Source organism: Pecten maximus, chromosome 10 (assembly GCF_902652985.1).
Source record: "Pecten maximus chromosome 10, xPecMax1.1, whole genome shotgun sequence".
NCBI classification, from domain to species: Eukaryota; Metazoa; Mollusca; class Bivalvia; order Pectinida; family Pectinidae; genus Pecten; species Pecten maximus.
In genome coordinates this window covers 1393280-1408701 of record NC_047024.1, presented here as the reverse complement: position 1 = coordinate 1408701, position 15422 = coordinate 1393280, and the positions used below count along the sequence as shown (strand labels likewise).

The window sequence follows — 15422 nt, the reverse complement described above, 5'->3', positions numbered from 1 at the left end:
AGTCACGGTATCACTACATCCCACCTAGTCACGGTATCATTACATCCGACCTAGTCACGGTATGACTAAATCCCACCTAGTCACGTTATCACTACATCCCACCTAGTCACGGTATCACTACATCCCACCTAGTCACGGTATCACTACATCCCACCTAGTCACGGTATCACTACATCCCACCTAGTCACGGTATCACTACATCCCACCTAGTCACGGTATCACTACATCTCACCTAGTCACGGTATCACTACATCCCACCTAGTCACAGTATCACTACATCTCACCTAGTCACGGTATCACTACCTCCGACCTAGTCACAGTATCACTACATCTCACCTAGACACGGTATCACTACATCCCACCTAGTCACGGTATCACTACATCCCACCTAGTCACGGTATCACTACATCCCACCTAGTCACGGTATCACTACATCCCACCTAGTCACGGTATCACTACATCCCACCTAGTCACGGTATCACTACATCCCACCTAGTCATGGTATCACTACATCCCACCTAGTCACGGTATCTCTACATCCCATCTAGTCACGGTATCACTACATCCCACCTAGTCACAGTATCACTACATCCCACCTCGTCACGGTATCACTACATCCCACCTAGTCACGGTATCACTGCATCCCATCTAGTCATGGTGTCACTACATCCCACCTAGTCATGGTGTCACTACATCGAACATAGTCACGGTATCACTACATCCCACCTAGACACGGTATCACTACATCCCACCTCGTCACGGTATCACTACCTCCCACCTAGTCACGGTATCACTACATCCCACCTAGTCAGGGTATCACTACATCCCACCTAGTCAGGGTATCACTACATCCCACCTAGTAACGGTATCACTACATCCCATCTAGTCATGGTATCACTACATCCCACCTAGTCACGGTATCACTACATCCCACCTAGTCACGGTATGACTACATCCCACCTAGTCACAGTATCACTACATCCCACCTAGTCACGGTATCACTACATCTCACCTAGTCAGGGTATCACTACATCTCACCTAGTCACGGTATCACTACCTCCCACCTAGTCACGGTATCACTACATCCCACCTAGTCACGGTTTCACTACATCCCACCTAGTCACGGTATGACTACATCCCACCTAGTCACGGTATCACTACCTCCCACCTAGTCACGGTATCACTACATCCCACCTAGTCACGGTTTCACTACATCCCACCTAGTCACGGTATCACTACCTCCCACCTAGTCACGGTATCACTACATCCCACCTAGACACGTTATCACTACATCCCACCTAGTCACTGTATCACTACATCCCACCTAGTCACGGTTTCACTACATCCCACCTAGTCACGGTATCACTACATCCCACCTAGTCACGGTTTCACTACATCCCACCTAGTCACAGTATCACTACATCCCACCTAGTCAGGGTATCACTACATCCCACCTAGTCACTGTATCACTACATCTCACCTAGTCAGTCTACCACTACACCCCACCTAGTCACGGTCTCACTACATCCCACCTAGTCACGGTATGACTACATCTCACCTAGTCACGGTATCACTACATCCCACCTAGTCACAGTATCACTACATCCCACCTAGTCACGGTTTCACTACATCTCACCTAGTCATGGTATCACTACATCCCACCTAGTCACGGTATCACTACATCCCACCTAGTCACGGTATCACTACATCCCACCTAGTCACAGTATCACTACATCCCACCTAGTCACGGTTTCACTACATCTCACCTAGTCATGGTATCACTACATCCCACCTAGACACGGTATGACTACATCCCACCTAGTCACGGTATCACTACATCCCACCTAGTCACAGTATCACTACATCCCACCTAGTCACGGTTTCACTACATCCCACCTAGTCACGGTATCACTACATCCCACCTAGTCACGGTATGACTACATCCCACCTAGTCACGGTATCACTACATCCCACCTAGTCACGGTATCACTACATCCCACCTAGTCACGGTGTCATTACATCCCACCTAGTCATGGTATGACTACATCCCAACAAGTCACGGTATCACTACATCCCACCTAGTCATGGTATCACTACATCCCACCTAGTCACGGTTTCACTACATCTCACCTAGTCACTGTATCACTACATCTCACCTAGACATGGTATCACTACATCCCACCTAGTCACTGTATCACTACATCTCACCTAGACACGGTATCACTACATCCCACCTAGTCACAGTATCACTACATCCCACCTAGTCAGGGTATCACTACATCCCACCTAGTCACAGTATCACTACATCCCACCTAGTCACAGTATCACTACATCTCACCTAGTCACAGTATCACTACATCCCACCTAGTCAGGGTATCACTACATCCCACCTAGTCACTGTATCACTACATCTCACCTAGTCAGTCTACCACTACATCCCACCTAGTCACGGTCTCACTACATCCCACCTAGTCACGGTATGACTACATCTCACCTAGTCACGGTATCACTACATCCCACCTAGTCACAGTATCACTACATCCCACCTAGTCACGGTATGACTACATCTCACCTAGTCATGGTATCACTACATCCCACCTAGTCACGGTATCACTACATCCCACCTAGTCACGGTATCACTACATCCCACCTAGACACGGTATCACTACATCTCACCTAGTCATGGTATCACTACATCCCACCTAGTCACGGTATCACTACATCCCACCTAGTCACAGTATGACTACATCCCACCTAGTCACGGTATCACTACATCCCACCTATTCACGGTATCACTACATCCCACCTAGTCACAGTATCACTACATCTCACCTAGTCACGGTATCACTACATCCCACCTAGTCAAGGTATCCCTACATCTCACCTTGACAAGGTATCACTACATCCCACCTAGTCATGGTATCACTGCATCCCACCTAGTCACGGTATCACTACCTCCCACCTAGTCACGGTATCACTACATCTCCCGAGGACATGGTATGACTACATGCTGCTGTAAATGTTGTTATGATCTACATACGAGTTTGCGTCTATCCCTCTTATCTCGCTGATGTGATGATCTGGCTATATAAACTGGAAAAGACGTTCATTTATATGAAACAACTCCTCCTTAGTGACCTGCCTCAAGATATATTGTTATAATTGTCAGAATTGATTCGGCTCGGCTGTCACTTGTTTGCTATAAAACAGACTGGTATACACTTACTTACAATACTATCTCCTGTTTTTTTAGTTGTTCATGTGTGCTGGGATTTTATGTAGATTTAGTTTTAAATGTCGTCTTTTGGTGTTGTGGATGTGTCAAAAAATTGCGAAAAAGAAAACGTATGTTTGTTTGTGTAGGTAAAGCGATAAAACAAAGGTTCCTTTATCATACCAAGGCCCGGAATGATGTGTGAGATATTCCTTAACTTGGTATTTCTAAATGGTAATATATTGTTACATGTATTTCCTTTACTTTCCCGGGAAACCCTTAAAATATCGGGGATAGACAAATGCATATACACTTTCACAAGCATTGCAAAAGCGTGGCTCCACAGTCTATAGTTCCACAGCTTGGTACATCAGTGTTGTTGCAACTATTTCCTTTTCATGAAGTTTTTTTTCAGCTATATTATTGAAGTTTGTCGGCAGCCATTAGAAGTACAATGAGAGATATGTGTAGGTAGCGGTTGTTATTTGAATAGGTCCGTTAAGTAAGGTAGAGACAATCAGTCAGACAAACTTCCTCAATACATTCTAAAGGTGCATGGTAGTGTTTTAACTGATAGGCATGACATTGGTATTATGTGAAATATGCTTCAAAGATGTCCGAGACGTAAACTAAAAACAGGCGAACAAAGCAATAATGAGGAACCTTCCCTTTTTGTCAATAGATGGTCAGTTTTATGGTTAGTCCTCACGTGCAAAGTGCACCATGTGTATGAAGATCAAAACTCGTCCTCGACTCATTTAACATCACAAACTATGGTGTCCTCTTGGAGAGGATCTGAACCCTAATATTGACAAGTTACATATGTTATCAAAACAAGAATCATCCTACAATTTTACATTCCTTTTAGCTGATGCAGACTATAAAACCTGGACAGATAAAACAAGAGAAAAAAAGACGAAATATCTTGTAAACAGTGCCCAATACCGTGTCGAGGTCAAGTGTATGAAAATCATTCCATTTTGGGATACAAGCATTAGACACCGATCACAAGATCCATTTAATCTTCTACTTTGACCAGTTGAAGCTGAACTTTTCAGAATTATTAAGGAAAGTTCTGCCTGTTGTCTATATTCTAGGACCATTTCCTGGTAGTGACGAGGATGCCAAGATTACCGATCTGGTTGTTGATCGCGGTTTTAGTGGTGTTTTATCTGAAATGCAAAGTCGAGATGGGTAGTAGATTATTACCACGAGAAATTTTATCAATACGACTTTTTTTAAACTTACCTCATTGATAGCGTCGAGGTTCTTGTTGGTTTGCTTCAACGGTTAGAGAGGGTCATTTTTGTAAAGCAATGGACATGATTCTGTTTTTGTATTTTGTCTTATATTTCTGACAATTGAATGACACCTATTCAGTTCGTACAGTGCCCAACTTTTGCTATAAGAGGTGGTGCCACTGGAAGTTGAGATATGTTTATTTATATTTTTGTCTTTATTCTATAGCTCAATACTTCAACAAACTTTGACAGTGCCGTCATGTTTCTGAACTTAAAGAATGTTGAGGAAAGCATTTATTCATTTATTTCTTCCTCACACGATTGTATGTTGTTGGTAGTATTAGCGGTTAAAGAGAGTAAGAGCAACGACTGATGTAAGGGGTGGGCACACACGCTACTGATTTGATCAAACGCCGTTTGTGATCGGACAACAAAAATCATTAAAATGTGTTCAGTAATGATGAAATAATCGAAAAACACACACCATGAACACATCGAAGAATCATGTTGAATAATAACTATCGAAAATAAGCTTGCGTTTCTTTTTTCAGCTAGTATATAAACGTCAGTGGCCTATACGCAGAGTGTTGTGAGGTTGAATGGTTCGACAGGTCACGTTATTCCGAAGGCCAATGTTACACAATATATCGGGAGCCATTTATATCGGTACCGAATCATAGCATGACAGAAGAAACCTGAACAGTATACCTGTGGTCTAAAATTTATTATAGCTGGGAACGAAACATGATTTACCTTGATATGCCCGTGTACAACTGTTCCTTACTGATAAAATCAATTTCAACTTTAAGCTGATTTTTTTAAAATCACATTCATATGTCCGTTGTCCGTAGGCCGGTGGCTTTTCTCCGGGTACTCCGGCTTTCCTCCACCTCCAAAACCTGGCACGTCCTTAAATGACCCTGGCTGTTAATAGGACGTTAAACAAAAACAAACAAACAAACAAACCGTTGTCATTATGGCCACTCCTTAAAGGGGCTACGTCATTTGCCTAAAATAAAATGATATAATAGAACATAGTTGTACATCAAATACGGGCTTTAATTATTTAGTGGAAATTTCCTGACTCCATACGTTTGAGATATTCCAATGAGGAAACCTAATTAGCAATAATATACGTTTCAGGACACAACATACATTATTTACCTAATGTTATATAATTGCACCTGGATATATTGACTTACGAAGCATTGGATCGTATTGTGCAATACCAATTGGTGCTCAATAAAACAAACTCCAAGTTCCATTTTGGATGCATGGCGGCTTTTCATATACACTCAGCTCAACATTTAAAACAAATCAGTGTGTAGTGACTTGTCATGTAGATGCATTTCTCAGAGGCTAAAACAATGTCCAAGCGAAATTGTATTCTCCTATATGGAATGATACTGTCCATAGGTAAGTTTAACTGATTTCATTCAATTAAACACAGCAACATTCGTTTGATTTGTTTGTATGTATGTGTCTCATCAACTTTACCAATGTCTTGACATGATACATTATATTATTGATAGGTTTCCATCGGGGACTCGGTGAACAGTTTACGTTTTGTTTCATACAAAATGAACGGGGTCGAGGTAATGAAGAAACAACAAGCATTATTGCAAGCGAAGACGACAATACCAACATCACACTGGTAAATACGACCGGTATGTATCATATTTACATCGCTAGGGAGAATGGTGTCCTCCTTACAAACCATACAACATTACCGAGACGCCAAAAGACAGGAAAGGATAACAGAGGTCTGAGGATAATCACGGAGGGAAACACTCCAATCGTTTGTGTTGACATGACTTCGATTTACTCTGGCGATATGTTTACTCCATTTCCGGACAGTCAGTTAGGTACAGATCACGTTGTTCTTACTTATTGTCGTTATAACGCTAACTGCATCTTAGCGGTAGTGGGTGTGACAGACGATTCTACGAATGTCACTGTTGTGTTCCCCTCAAACTTCAAAGGTGTTCTGGAACTTGACGGCAAAACATACGTGGCAGGAGAAGAATTCCATCTGACTTTATTCAATCTTCAAACCTTTCAGCTGCTGTCGAAGGCCAATCTTTCTGGAGTGATTGTGAGATCCAACAACAAGGTTGGAGTATTTGTAGGAGCAGACCGGACAAGTGTTTCCAACACGTATGGACGGAACCACTTGGGGGAGTCGCTGCCTCCTGTTTCATATTGGGGGAAACAATACATTCTGGTTAGAAGAGGATCTGATGCGGTTCAAATAGTATCTTCAACAGACAACAACCATGTTAACATCACAACATGTGATAAAACTCTGAAATACGTCATCAATCCTATCCATGACATAATAGAATTTCAGATGGAATGTCCATTTTGCCATATTTCCTCAAGTAACCGTATTCTAGTGGCTCAGTTTATCAAGTCGACGGACAATAATGAAAATCCATCTTTATACTTCCCCACACCAGTGATTTTCTACAGTAAATCCTACGCCGTCACTCCTCCTCCTAAATCGTACACACCTTGCCAGGTCGGTCTTGTTGCCAGGATGGATGACCTCGTGGACATAGCAGCTCAGCTCACAGGTGAAAGTGTATCCTGGATAAATGTGTCGTCAACAGGCTTCGCTGTCACCACAGTAGTATTACAATCAGAGAAAACACTCATTGTCCGATCGAAGAATGAACCGTTTGGGGGACACCTGTCGTGCGAGTTGAGAAAATACATGATAGCGAGCACGCGCCTGGCATCAAATAGCAGTATTGTGGAGGTAGATCGGCTCTTATATATTTCTTTCAAAGTTTAATGTATCTTTTTGGGACATAGTTAACAATCGGTATTTTAACATCAATTTCTATTAAAAGGACAGCAACGTCAATTCTATATTTGGTTGAGATGAACTTAAAAATAAATACAGTCAAACATGAAATACAAATTTTGAAAGGTCGTAAAATCGTCGGGGGAATCTGAGGGAGCCTGTATGTAATTAGTTTAGATTCTCTTTTTGAATATAATCACATTTTAAAATAAAATACGTTTCAATTATGATTGATTGGTGTCTTAATAATAAAAATAATTGTGTACTTCCTGAGTTCAATACATGAAATATAAAAAATAAAAAATAACAATCATAATCACATCGTAAGAATTAGACATATACCATATTATGAGCCATTAACACTGCAAAAATGGAAGTAGATGGTAGCAATGATAAAAAGGAAATCCGATCCCAGATGCATGTATACATAAATTTCGCTTGATATTTTAAGTGTATATATTTTCGCGACAGTTTCTCATCAGATGCCTACAGATTTATATAACGATGTTCTAGGTATTATTCTACATGCCTCGGTGACAGACATTTTTGTTTGGCATGACCAATCCGATAATGAACGCCCTTGAGGAGTTTTTTTTTAAGAAATAAGAAACCGCAACTTACGAATCTTCCCAAGTTAAGTTTACGATGAAAACTTACGAACGCTTTAGTAAAACAGGCAAGTCGTAACTTAAGTTGGTACTTAGGAAAATCGTAAGTTCAATTTTTTGGGAAACTTAAAATGCTAAATAAAACTCAGAATTTGAATGAACCCAAGCTGAATCAACTGAAACTGAAATAGGTTGCAGAGGGAGATTCAATATCGAGAGTATAGAAGGCACTATGGGTTTTTTTTCTCTCCCAGAATGCCTCATTCAAGATGGCTGCCAATTGGGCAGCCAACTTGAAATGAGGCATTCTGGGAGAGAAAAAAACCCATAGATGCCTTCAATTCTCTCTGCTGTATCTTGGTTTTCAAATACAGAAGTGACATACCTTTCTTTTAGACTTCTTTCAATATCTGTTGTTGATGATTCATGGTGTATACCAAAAAACATTGGAACCAAATTCATCAGAGGCCTTGGTGATTAAAACAAGATCTCATGACGTTATTGACTTTCGGTATGCTAGTATAGTATGTAAATGACTAACCGGGTTGGTTTTCATGACGTTATTGACTTTCGGCATGCTAGTATAGTATGTAGATGGCTAGCCGGGTTGGATTTCACGACGTTATTGACTTTCGGCATGCTAGTATAGTATGTAAATGGCTAGCCGGGTTGATTTCCACGACGTTAATGGCTTTCGGCATGCTAGTATAGTATGTAGATGACTAGCCAGGTTGATTTTCACGACGTTAATGGCTTTCGGCATGCTAGTATAGTATGTAGATGGCTAGCCGGGTTGGTTTTCACGACGTTATTGGCTTTCGGCATGCTAGTATAGTATGTAGATGGCTAGCCGGGTTGGTTTTCACGACGTTATTGGCTTTCGGTATACTAGTATAGCATGTAGATGGCTAGCCGGGTTGGTTTTCACGACGTTATTGACTTTCGGTATGCTAGTATAGCATGTAAATGGATAGCCGGGTTGGTTTTCATGACGTTATTTGTCATTTTTGTCATGATTTTGTCATGTTTTGTCATGATTTTGTCATGTTTTGTCATGATGTTGTCATTATTTGTCATGTTTTGTCATGATTTTGTCATGTTTGTCATGATTTGTCATGTTTTGTCATGATTTTGTCATGATGTTGTCATGATTTTGTCATATTTTGTCATTTTTGTCATGATGTTGTCATTATTTGTCATGTTTGTCATGATTTTGTCATGTTTTGTCATGATTTTGTCATTTTTGTCATGTTTTGTCATGATTTTGTCATTTTTGTCATGATTTTGTCATTATTTGTCATGTTTTGTCATGATTTTGTCATGTTTTTTCATTATTTTGTCATGTTTTGTCATGATTCTATCATTAATTTTCTGAGAGGACAGACATTCTTCAGTTACAGCTTTCTTGGAGATTGGAATCAATTCAATAGAATTATAATTGAAAAAAATAACGTAATTCATACTTTGTTTTTTTTTCTTTTATTATATTCACAAACGTATATACAAACAATGATTTCTTAATTAAACAATCAATGTTTTTATAAGTTATGGATTGCAATACATACAGTCATTACACAAAACCTGCAATTAATAACAATGTATACTCATTACTATTATAACAAGTAACGTTCAAGATGATGAACGAAATCATCTACAATGTAAGTATTGGCATGCCATTCTGATTGAAGATATTCGGTGATGTCATTCATGGTCATTCCCATCTCTCGGTGAACCAAGTAATATATACAATGTTGACCACACACTAGAGAGTTCAAATGCTGTACTGCAACGGGATTATAAATCCATGTTTTACATTGCCGGTTTAAGAAATTGATAAAATCTAAATGAAAGGGAGACAATCCATAAGGATCATAATATTCTCCACGTCTTTTTTCATCTATATACATAGCAATCCAATGTTGCCCTTGTTTATTATCTGGGTCAGTATTACAAACCATGAAACTAGGAACACTTAAAGGACATGAAGGTAATGTATTTCTAGCATACACCCCTGCAAAATGAGGAGAAACGGCTTGTAGGATCAGTTCTATTTCTAAAGTATTCATCATGCACTATAATCAAAAAGAATTTGTCTGTTACGATCTATTTCTATGATATTGTCAAATTCAGCAAACACCACAACGTTGATGGTATTGGGTAGGGCTGTTCCGAAAATGCACTTCCAAAGACAAGTTTCCCTTTTTTATAAGATGAAATGTGCCCACTTCTGAAAGGTCAGGTGTCAGATCAAATCCAAACAGGGTAAAACCAGTACCATATTCATCCTTTGAGATGTTATTACCCTCGTCACGAAACGTTTTGCCGGTAGTGTTAAACAGACCCATGTAGCTTCTTACGTAATGTTTCTGAGTGAAATTTGGCTGCAAAGGCTTGGTGGGGACTTGTTTGCCATCCACGTTCAGGACAACAAAATTAATATCAAAATCTTTAAAATGAAAAGGATTCTTGGTGATGAGTCCACTATAGGCATCACTGTCCACACATCCGATGACCAATCTCTTAGGCATTTGTCCTAGAAACAGATTATCCTTTACAAAATTGTGATTTCCTCTTGGAACAGAAAATACTTTCATTGCAATTCTTCTGATTGGGTATTTGGCAGGTGATATTTCCAGGGCTTTTGCATGGGCCAGTCTCACCGATGGACTCAGTCTAACTTTTCTCACGTTTAGATAGATGTCCTTGATGACAACTTTGAATTCTTTGTCTTCTCCCATCAAACAGAAAACATCTTTACTTCTGGTTAACGTTATTTTCATGTTCACATTATTGACAAGATATCTTTCCTGGGCAAATAGGTCAGAATGGAGTCTTCCCATCATTTCCACAGATCTACTGGTTGCTGTTGACAATTTCCTCTTGATGTAGCCATGATTATCGTTTCCAGCAGTGTCCATTTGCGCAGCTGCATCCTTATACCACATTCCACTGGTCAACTGAGATTCTTTGGCTGCAGGACCATAGCTGAGTAGCGTTTCCAGGTAAGCTCTGAATGGATACATATTGTTGGGTGACGAGACTAGTTTTTCATTGAGACAGACGCTGACATCCCCGAAGAGAGAATGTAACCAAAGATTAACAGGTGCAACGTTCTCATCAGTAAGGTCGGTGCTATCATTATTGAGGATATGTGCTTTCACGTAGAGGGAAGTATTTGCTAGATCCAAGTAATCATCTCCAGCTCCTGATACGTCAAAGACATAAGGGCCACCATCATTGACAGATGTGACCGTTCCAATTTGATGCCAGTATCCATCTTCTACACTGGTTTGAGTGGGCGGTGTATCGAATAAATCTAATTCTGACTGGACACATTCACAGGAGTTCTGATGAACTAAAGACATCTTTCAACGCCACTCTGTATAAAGTACACACACACATATATATATGCCTTTTTGGGGGGGGGGGGGGGGGGGGAATCATGCATCAAAGATATCTTTTGCTCTATGCTGATTGGATGATTCTTTTCTTTTCCTTTTTCTCCTTCCAGGTGGCCTTAGGTCTTGCAAAGCTTTACGCTTAAGCTGATCTCTAGCTTCGATGGCACGTTTTCTTGCAGCAGTTTTGATGTTTTCCCCCTTTGGCAAATCACTAGTCAATTTCATGCCAGAATCAATTGCTTGTTTTCCTACAAGTCTCACTCCTTTCTTCACAATTGGAGCGATGCTCTTCATTCCAGAATGAAGTAAAGGCTTAATGGTTTTGAATAAACCTCTAAACAGACCTCCGATACCATGACCTCTCTGCATTCTCGTTCCTCTGAAGACATTTCCACTACAACCTCCCCCAGCTTGATTCAAGTAATACCTATCAAATAGGTTTCTATTACATTGGTGAGCAGCTTTCATATCGATTGCTTTTCTTCAGTTTGAGCCTAATAATACTTTCTTATATAGACCTTTTAGTTCTGATAAATTGAACCTAAAGAATGCCTCTTAAAATGTAAGGTGACGACAACTTTTCCTCTCTCAAATGGAATGGGTTTGCCTGTATCGTCTCTCAACATTATTTCTATTTCTTGAAATTGACGTTGTTGTAACGGTACATAATGAATTGGTTGGAATTCTTTACTGATGACATGTCCTGGCATATCCTCAATTGGAACTATTCTGACAAGTGGAACCCTGGAATCACCCACCATCTGTGGTTCAACCAAAGGACAGTAGACATAAATGGAATAGAAACCTTGACGAACGTCAGCCATGTTCCTGCCAGTGTGTTTTCCTTCAGAAAACCGTGAATACTCAAATCCTAATAATTTTGTCAGCATAGGACTGAGATTTAAACGTAAGCCAGTAGATATAGTCAAAGTTACCCTCTGATCAATTTCATCGGTAGAAATCTTGAACATATCTCCATGTGATACCATTGTTTTGGCCCCCCATATGTATTCTAAAACATTGAGCACATTGGGATAATAACCTGGTTTAACGTAAAGTTTTAATGCAGCTCCGGGATCAAATTCAACATTAGCAACATTGTCACTGCCACCAACGATCATCTCCAACCACAATTCACCTTCACGTACGTTGAACCAAGAGTGAGGATATTGAATTTCAGCTAGACCCATCTCCCAAGAACCTTTGAGATCTAGAGGTTGGGGCAAACGTGTCTTGTAAGTTGTTAATGTATTGTCTTGAAAGTACTCCATTGAACTATTACTAGGAAGGGTTATGTAAAACATCTTTCTTTTTCAGAGTAGGACTAGGTATTAGATAGCCAATACCACTGCTCAACAAAGAAACTCACAGAGACTCTAGTGGATGACCTATGCTCAGATGATAGATGCTACAGCAGATGATGATATAGATGATGCACACTTGACAAAAGAAAACAATTTCTTCTCTTGGCAGTTTGGTACCAAACAACAACCACTTAGAGGTTACACTGGTATTGTCAGTCATTTTATCAATTTCTTTAGCATGTCTGAAACCGGTTTTCTAGGTAACGTTGATCGTGAAGTGGGTGTAGAAAAAGTGTTGTAGCCACTCTCATCACTGTATTCCTTCCAATCCATTTGTGTTGGAGATAGGAGGGTGTTCTCAGATGTAGTCAAAGGGGTAGTTCCAGATGGTATCGGTGTATGAAAATCTTGATATGTAGCCAAAGGGGTAACATGAGATGGTGTACGAGTAGATTGAGATGTAGCCAATGGGGTGACTGGAGATGGCATCATAGATGTAAGAGTGGCTGGAGGTCTAGCCAAAGACATTTCTCCAGATGGTATAGTCTCTCTTATCGTTGGTAAAGGAGTAGAGGCAACAGTTTGCATTTTATCCAAATATTCTTTATTACTTATCCAGCTCTGAGGGACATTCAGATCCCTTAAAGCTGTTAGAAAGGTATTCATCCCCTGAGGATTGACGTGTTTCAGAGACCTTTGACGTGTAGCGTTGCCCACTCCTTTATATCCAAATTCTCCTTTGTCGTTCCACTGAACTACCTGTTTTAATCTATCCATCAACATTTCTGTCTTAGATTGAGCAGTTTTTGGTACACTCTGCAAAACAAGTTTACGTGTGAGTTCTTCTTTGGGAAAATTTTCGATGGTAGTGACTATCTTGGGTGTTAAACCATCCTGTTTGTATTGTTGATGTCTAGAAAGGTATTTTCTTAAATCCTGATCATACAAAGTCATTTTTTCGTCAAGTGGAAGATCTTCACGTTGCAAAGTACTTGCCATTTCCCCCTCAATTTGGTGAAGGGATTTCACGAAAGAGTCTACAGGAGGCTTAGGTCTGAAGTTGGTGACGGGACCTTGTACGTCCAGTATCTTTTTTTTCATCTTTTAAATAGACCGGACAGGACTTGTGTTGCCAAGGGTAGTAAGATGGATGTGATGGCAGGTAAAAATCCTCCTTGTTGAATGATACGTTTTTTAGTTTTGAACGGAGATTTCAATAATTGTCTACACGTTTGTTTGTGACGGGACAATCGTTTCTTTTGCTTTGGTGTCAAAGGCAAACGACCCTGTAGAATGTTTTGTATGCACTCACATAAACAGTATATGAAACTTTTACTGGCCTTTTCCAGGATGGCTTTGCGTATAGAAGGTTCGGCTTGGCAAAAATACTCCAAGTCTTTACAATGTTTCTCCAGATATGAAGACATCTTCATCAAACAACATCTACCGTCCATGAAGCATATATATATATACGTTTTTAGGGGACATACACAAACTGATACTCTCCAGGAAATACACATGTACGTAATCTGAGATCTGAAGGAGTGTTTTGTTTCAAATCTACCAACAGATATCCATGAGGATGAAGAGTAGCATCCTTGTAGGCTTTCATCAGTAAAGTTTTACCGGGAAACATCTGCTGAGACAAACACCTGACCTGTGACGAATCTCTAGGATTTTTCATCAAAACAATGTTATGAGTATTCAAACTGATGTCTCTATGTTTTTTACTCAGACAAAATAAATTCTGAACTATATACATGACGCTGATGTTGCAATGATGACTCTTCTTGGTGAATAATGACGTCACGTCAGAGTTAACTTCAGACATCAAATCATCTATCACTATCAAATTATTCACAGACGTGTCTAGTTCCATTAGATCAGGTAAACCTTCATGAAACTCTACTTTGTCAATGAAACCATAGATCGTTTGATATTCTCCATAACACCACAGGATTTTATCCGGTATGGGAGTCATCATCTGTTGAATGTTGTCTATAAACCTCTTCACAAACGTTGTTTTTCCACTTCCTGTGGGACCTGCTATCATACAGGTAAAGGGATGTTTCCAGGGCAAGAAATGTCCTCTAGGTACTGGGGGTAACATGTGTTCAGGTACATTAACTATATCAAATTCCTCCCGAGAGGTAATTTTGCCAGATGATGAGCACGGTATTTCACGTAGATCTTTGAAATGTTTTCTTCTGATATGTTGATCCAGAGAGTTTTTCAACGTGTACATTTTTGAACAAAATTGACACACGTAAGCCATGGTTTTCTTTATTTTGGTGTTTTTTTCAGCTTATTTATAGTTTTTGTGGGCACTTCAATGTCATCATAATCTATCCAGGAATCAAATTTTTATGGCCATCCTAACCATCTTATCGACGCTAATTTCTTTCCTTTGACTCTCTTAACTTTTAAGACTTCTTCTATTTTCCACTTCGTTTCTTTTGATTTGTAGACCTTTTGTAATTCTTGAGCGTAGAAAACCCCTTCTATCTGTTCACCCATCATATCTTTGACTTTATAAACCGGAACACTTCCTCTGTAATATCTGTGAGAGACTATGAATAGTTCATCTGTCCATTTCTGATGCCACCCCCGACGGAATTCACGGACTTTGTAACTCAGCCTCACTTGATCTCCTTTTTTGAATTTGTGTGGCATCTTTTTCTTGGGAGGTTCATGGTCTCTTTTCGAAAAGATGATGTTTTGTGTGTCATTGTCTACATCCTTGGGTGCAAATCCATACAGACCAGAGTGTGTTCTACTGTCGTAATTTCTAATGATGTCAGGTAACACATCGACAAAGGTAAACGTTTGATTGGAATGCAAGTAT

At 39.9% G+C, this 15422-nt stretch overlaps 2 protein-coding genes across 2 annotated transcripts; one reads left to right on the top strand and one right to left on the bottom strand.

Moving 5' to 3' along the window:
- The first annotated feature begins 6289 nt into the window (after positions 1 to 6289).
- On the top strand, positions 6290 to 7252 carry LOC117335881. The gene has a single exon (XM_033896137.1). It carries the CDS (start codon positions 6290 to 6292, stop codon positions 7250 to 7252), a length of 963 nt encoding a protein of 320 aa, XP_033752028.1.
- A 2746-nt stretch (positions 7253 to 9998) lies between these two features.
- LOC117335880 (uncharacterized protein F54H12.2-like) lies at positions 9999 to 11237 on the bottom strand. The gene has a single exon (XM_033896136.1). The coding sequence runs from the start codon at positions 11235 to 11237 to the stop codon at positions 9999 to 10001; it is 1239 nt and encodes a 412-aa protein (XP_033752027.1).
- Positions 11238 to 15422: the final 4185 nt, after the last annotated feature.

Bases quoted from the DNA above. Each gene is read 5' to 3' on its own strand.
- LOC117335881 (XM_033896137.1), top strand. From the start codon at position 6,290: ATGTTTACTCCATTTCCGGACAGTCAGTTAGGTACAGATCACGTTGTT.
- LOC117335880 (XM_033896136.1), bottom strand. From the start codon at position 11,237: ATGTCTTTAGTTCATCAGAACTCCTGTGAATGTGTCCAGTCAGAATTA.